The following is a 6779-nucleotide window of genomic DNA, read 5'->3' on the forward strand; positions in this document are numbered from 1 at the left end:
CACGTCTCACGAGCTCTACTTCTACAATACTTTCTCACTGCAGATCAATTACGAGTCCATTTCCACCTTTTCTTCTATAATACCCCCTCTTTTGATTGCCCGTTCCCATTTTAGTTGAATTTAACCTCTAACATAGGCGTAAATAGCTCCTAAATTTCGGCACTTTTTCTGTTGTATAAAAGTCTGTCAAGGAGAAAGTTACCTGGACCAGTTCAGGCATGGCGTTATGTGCCTGTAAGGAAGAGGACGACTTTTACTCAGAAGAAGAACAGGTGTGTATGCAATCACATGGTCATCGTATGTTTTAATCTTCTATCTAAAGGTACCAATATGTAGGCATAATGTAGCATGTTTGCTCAGTTATATGTAGTAGATTCAGGAGCAATATGTAGCATGTTCCTTGGAAAGGAAATTTTATCATTCTTTCTTTTCTTTCTTTATTTTGTGTAGTGCCAGTTTTATACGGAATAGTTTAGGGTTCCAATGGTTTCCTGTCATTTTTGACGGGCTTTTAACCTGGTACATAATATTGAAAAGGAACAGGACTGCCGAGAAGCTCTACTCGCTCCCCTCTCCCCCCAAGTGGCACAGCGGCATGTCTGCAGACTTATACCACATATTGTGGAGTCTTGGTCAGATCTACATGTATGTAATAATTTTGTATTGATAAGTTTATTTATTCACTCATATTTCACATCCGTGTAAAGTACACCTAATACTAATCTGTAAAAATGATAATAATGTTCTTTTTTATTCTCATTCTTGAACAATACATCATACACGTGTTCACTGGGGCGAAATTGTTAAAAATAGCTGAAAATGGGAAATTTTTTATTGACCAGTAGAGGGATTTTCAGGGAAGTGTCTTGGTAACCCTGGTTGTTATTTTAAAATGTCTGTTAATAATAATATTACGTGAGAGTTGCGTGTTAGATAGTATAATATTTAATATTGCGGTTTGAGTGTTTCAGACCTCTTGTTTAGTCGCGAAAACGTAGCCAACTCGGGTGTGTAAGTATATATTTGTGTAAGGAATGTGTTTTGTTTCATTAGTTTTACTTTTAGTATTTCTTGAAATATTGAAGGAAATTGTTTTTTTGCAATGAGTTATCAAACTCAAAGTACTACTACGTAGTAGTACTAGAGCTGCTGGCACTGGCAGTGAGTGACATTTTAATATTATGTTCTACGAATTTCACTGCGTCTGTTTTTAAGGTTTCATCTTGGGATGGGGAGGATTGCAGCACCAATTAGAGTAGAGAGACATTCAGTAGAGTTCATACCTGAGCCACGCAGCGTTGATCATATTCGGCTTTCGAAAAACACGAAAGTGTGTCCGTATGTCCGTCGTTATCAACGAACACGAACCACTTTTGGCAGGATAATGAGGAATAATATTATACAGATGTCCACCAAGTTTCATCAAAATCCAATCATTTTTGACTGAGTTATAGAGAAAAAATAGTGTGAAAAATTGTTTCCCATGTTAACAGATAGGGATATTTTGGATTTTCTTGATATTAACCATGGAAAAACTAATCACTTCTAAGTTGTGTCATAGTCCAAATGTATATCAAAGTTTGTCCAACTCTGTTCTACCTTTTTCGAGAAATCTTGCTGACAAACACACTCTTCCAGTCAGCTCAGAAAAAAATAAAATTTCATATATAGGGAATGTAATATTAAGATATCAAATGTTAAGTAATCATAAAAATATATACAATAGTAGCCTGAGCACCGTATGTGTAAATGTACTATGTACTGTACATGTAATGTTAATAAAAATCTATAGAAAAGGATCCCCAAAATCAAATTAGCCTCAGGTCCCCAAGTACAGTAAATCTGCCCCTGGATATGATAATGAATTACTTAACAAGATCCAAGGCTTGAATGAAAGATTACTTGAATACAACAAATGAGCTAGTTGGACCTGTGGGACAATTTCACTGTAAGGGTGAATTATATAGAGTTGGTATCCAATCAGTTGGGTTAGGCAGTAGGATGTTGGGGAACCTCTAAGTATAGTCATTAGAAATAGATTAGATTAAATTTGCACAATGGTAAGATTTCTTGATCTGTTGCAAGTAGTAAAGCTATTAGAATTTTAGGGTGTATTTATAGACGTTTATTGATAATCAAACATAATTATTTCTGTATAGATCAGTAGTTAGGCCTCACCTGAATTGACAGTGTACAGTTTTGGTCTCCTCATCAAAGAAAGTATATTGACTTATTGGAAAGGGTTAAGAATATTTATTAGGATAATTCAGGAGATGGAAGAGTTATTTTAAGGGATAGTTTAAGATCTTTTAACTAGATTTCTCTGGAGAAATTAAGAACAAGGAGTGATCTTATTGAAGTTTACAATATTATCCAGGGCATTGATAACATGTTTCTGTATTCTGAAGACAATAGGATGAGAGGAGATAAGTTTTAATACTTGGAATGACAGGCTGGGTTCTAGCTGAGACAGGGGATGAGTTGCTGTTGGCAAAAATAAAGGCTGGCACTTTACAGGAATTTTAAAAGGAGAAGCTTTAATTTCCTGAAGAGCAAAGGGTTGGGCTTAAGTTTTTAATTTTTTTCTCAAGGGACAGTCTTGAATGACCAAGTTGTTTCTCATTGTTCATATGTTATGTTAAAAGAGGTCTTTATGATGTTATCAACAGTCACATCCAAATCATTACTTTCTCCGTCATATACACCATCAACAATCCTTTCACATTATGAAGTCATTTGTTCATATATTTTATATCTTAGTACATAACTTTACACTTCTCTGTAACTTCTCTGTACCAAAACTAATTTTTCCGTGGCCTGGCTTAGTCTTTTATATCGATTGCAGGCTTGGGCTTAACTTTTGATGACACTAGCCAATGATTTTTAGTTATTCTTTTCCCCAGTAGTAAACTGGGGACTGCTATTTATTTTTTGGCACAAACTTTCTAACAATGCAATGCTGCTAACAAAACCATTTAGTAAAGGCCAGATGGTGTATATGTAACTGGTAGGGATGTAAGTACCATTTAAAAAAGTATTAATTTAAACTCTTCCAAATATACTGATTAACCATTTAATCCTTAATAATAGAAGTTAACAATATATATATATATATATATATACAGGTACTTTAATTCTATATGATTTTTATCATGTATTATGTTACCTTTACCAAGAATGAAAACAGACACGCCTAATACAAACTCACTTTTCAGTTTTATAAACATTTTAAATCATTTTACCCTCGAAAGGTGAAAATCCACTGCCAAGCCCTCCAGAACAAGAGACTATGGCAACTTTTTACATAAGATCCTTATTTTCTATTTTTTAGAAAATCATATTATTTCCAAAAATACAAAAACAAATCCAGTTGGAAAAAAAAAGTCACATTTCAAAGTCCTGTTTAGGTTAAGCAACAATACCACCACCAACAACAATAAAAGCTGTGTAACAACTTTACTGATGATCTTTATTAAAAACAATTTAACATATTGATGTGCTTTGATATCAGTTTTGTGTGAGCAACTAATTTACAGTAAGTTTGGCAGTGGAAAACACAAGTTCTGGAGGCATAGTAGGTCCTGGAATGTACAATTAATTCTGCCTATTTTTCAAATGTTGGAAAATGTTGTGTATTGACCTTCTACTGCTACAATGGACTGCATGTTAATAAAGTAATTCTTCAGTCCATTTTCTACTGAATTCTCATCAGTTTTTGTAGCATAAACTTCACCTAAAGGCATCTCAATTCACATGTAGTTTTTGCTACTAACTTTTGGTCAGTTCAGTTGGTTCAGCCGCAGCACTAGAAGCTGCCTCAATTTCCTTTGAAGGAGCCCGATTCAGTCTCTTGATTTGTATAATTACTATTACTTTAACAAAAATTGTTATATTAACACATCAAATCTTTATGGTGCTGCCGCATACATGGGAGCAGGGAATATCGTCAAAGCTCTGATACTCTAAGCAGACTTATTTTAGTTAACGGTTGCCTTTTCATAGACACACTGCGTTTCCTTTTGACTTTGGGTTTAGTATTGCGACTTGCAGTGCATGCTGTGTGGTATTGAACTGTTCGTTATAGTTGAAGATCCATATTTGTTTTCTAATTAAGTTGTTATTCTCTTCTGTTTTGCTGCATATTCATTATGATGTAAGCTAAATATGTTTAATTAATTAGTAGTGTTATAATGATAAGTTTGTGAACAATGATTTATAAGCATAGTGAAGTGATTTATTTTTGGGGTAGCAAACTACATTTTTGACAGAGCATTGATCTGTCTTTTTCAAACCTTTGAACTTTATAAGATGTTTTAATTTTTTCAGTTTTGATTATTAGCTTTGCTATTTAAGTACAATTTTTTTTTTACTTTATTTATAGCAGTATTTTTTGTGTTACTTTTATGATTGTAGTGAAGTAAGCATAGCAAATTATATTGATAATTTTTCACTAATTTGCTATGAATAATTACCTTTAAATACCTATAGAATGATAGGATTCTTTTTTGTGAGTGTAAAACACTTAAATACACCATTTAATAATGTTTCACTTATATTCAAATTGGATTCATGTAATAGTCTAATTTACAGCATATGTTGTAAAATTATTATTTAAATTACAGGGATATTAGATTTTTAAAGTTAAAAAAGACAAATATTATTCAAGATTATTAAATATTTCACTTGAAAACTCAGAGAAAGCACATAAACTTTTAGTTTTCACAAAGTTACTATTCAACAGTATACAATTCTGATAACCAACTGTATCCATAAAAAACTGGCTTGGTTGTTTGGAGAAGAAAAACAAGTTTTGAAAACTAATTAAGAATAATGTAAAGAATTTTGTACTGAAATAACAACCCAATTTTAATGCTTATTTAAAGCTTAAATCAATGTTAATTTATACTCATTTTAAGGATTAGTTACAACTATCATAAGATTTTATACTATATATGTCCACCTTTGGGGACTAGATAAAACTAAATAAGATATTTTTATACCTCTAACACAATAATTGCATCACACATACCAATAAAATAGTATTTAGATGTGTTTTTTTTTATTATATCATTTTTTAAATAAAATAAATAATGTTATATATTTCAGTTTAGATTATTGGAAGCAAGTATTATAGGTGTTCACTAAAAAAGCATGACATCCAATGCTTTGGGATTAGAAAATTTACAGACCAAGAAAGAAGTTGATAATGTAATCAAACAAACTGAAGACAAAGTTCTAGTCCTCCGGTTTGGTAAAGAAAATGACCAGTCATGTTTAGCTCTGGATCATATTGTAAGTTGAATCATAACATGTATCTTAACTGTTTCATGTACAGTGACATGTAAAATTCTTCCTTTCAACAGCCTTGTATTTAATCCAAGTATATAACAAGTAATGGGCACACAGTCGTAAACACGGTACTTTTACCACATGCAAATCTTTTAGGATTGTTCATATATATGAGTACATACTAAAATGTGTACATGTAAACTGGTCAGTTTGGTATATAGGCTTATGGTTGAAGTAGCTTTTGTGTTTATATTTAGTTGTTTTTTTTTCTGATTTAAGGTGTATGATTTGTTTGTTTATTTATGATTCATACATCTATATTTTTGAATTGTAAAATAATATTGTCCTAATTTATTCATATGTGTGTTTTATTGAAATCGATGCATAATAATAGTTTTTTATGAATAATTTTAAATGTTTGTAAGTAAACAAAAAAGCTATTTAATCTATTTCACTTCCACATGCAAACTCATGAGGAATGGAACCATCTCTAGCTGTACCAACACGTTTGGTAATTTAAGGATGTCAAGGTCAGAAATTTCTGCAGCCATCCAGATGGAGTTTAGAAATTATCGGTAAGTGAGTTTGGGGACCTTCCAAGAGAAAAGATCACAGGTAGAATATGTGTTTAAGACCTCCTAATCATAACCAAATCTACATGTACTCTGGGTAATATGTTGAAGAAATGACTGGAATATTGGCTGGTTGCCCAAAATTAATTGATCAATGAAAATTTTGGTAACTGTTATAAGACAAAATCACATATCTGGCAATAATTCCGTTACCCAGGGCTTTATTGAAAGTTTGGGTCATATGCATTACATATGACCTGATGATGACAAAACCTTGTCGAAATGTTGTACATTTGCTGTTATGTTAAACTTATATTAAAGTTTTTTTCATTACCCATTCAAGCCGTCTCCAGCCATTATTAGTCTCAAAGTGGGTTCCTCGTCATCGAATCTCGATAGATAGTTCGGGCTATGTGTTATGTTTACATGATGGTAAAGAAAATGTAAATAATATATATGTACTACATCATGTTTAAGCTAACTATTGTTTTCCTTTTTTTCATAACTATTATTGGGGTGTGACCTGTTTTAATGAATGTTCTGAAATTAGTAAACAGGTGGACAGACAGAGAGAATAATGTATGTTTTGTGGTCACTTGTGGGGTCAGCAAATAGCTTGGGAAATAAAAAAAACTGAAAAAAAAAAGAAATTGTAAAAGACACAAAACATTCGGGATATTTTTTACCTGTATATTTTGATAAAGATCTAACCTTCTTTTTGTTGTTGTTGTTGTTGTTGTGTGAACGAAAGAAAATACTTTATTACGTGATCTTTGTTTATACACCAGCGATCACTTTGGGATTCATCACGTGAAACGTTTATTTTGTATGTTCCTCCGAAAGATGTTGGTTTAATATTTTTATTTTTTTAGATACTTTTTTTTTTTTTTTTTTTTGCAAATGCACGAGGATTACCAT

The 6779-nt window shown here is 32.0% G+C and overlaps 1 protein-coding gene across 2 annotated transcripts in view; it reads left to right on the forward strand.

Annotated features, from left to right (window-relative positions):
- The first annotated feature begins 862 nt into the window (after positions 1-862).
- The window catches only part of LOC106463096 (thioredoxin-like protein 4B), a 10151-nt gene continuing 4234 nt past the window's right edge, over positions 863-6779 (forward strand). Inside the window, exons 1-2 of one of the 2 annotated variants that reach the window (XM_013923065.2) lie at positions 863-1011; positions 5107-5292. In XM_013923065.2, the coding sequence (XP_013778519.1) occupies positions 5152-5292 (141 nt within the window). In that variant the 5' untranslated portion in view covers positions 863-1011; positions 5107-5151. The remainder of the gene's footprint in view (positions 1012-5106; positions 5293-6779) is intronic. The other variant, XM_022390510.1, reaches the window with a different exon arrangement.

The sequence above is a fragment of the Limulus polyphemus genome, unplaced genomic scaffold (genome assembly GCF_000517525.1).
Source record: "Limulus polyphemus unplaced genomic scaffold, Limulus_polyphemus-2.1.2 Scaffold1323, whole genome shotgun sequence".
In the NCBI taxonomy this organism is placed as follows: domain Eukaryota; kingdom Metazoa; phylum Arthropoda; class Merostomata; order Xiphosura; family Limulidae; genus Limulus; species Limulus polyphemus.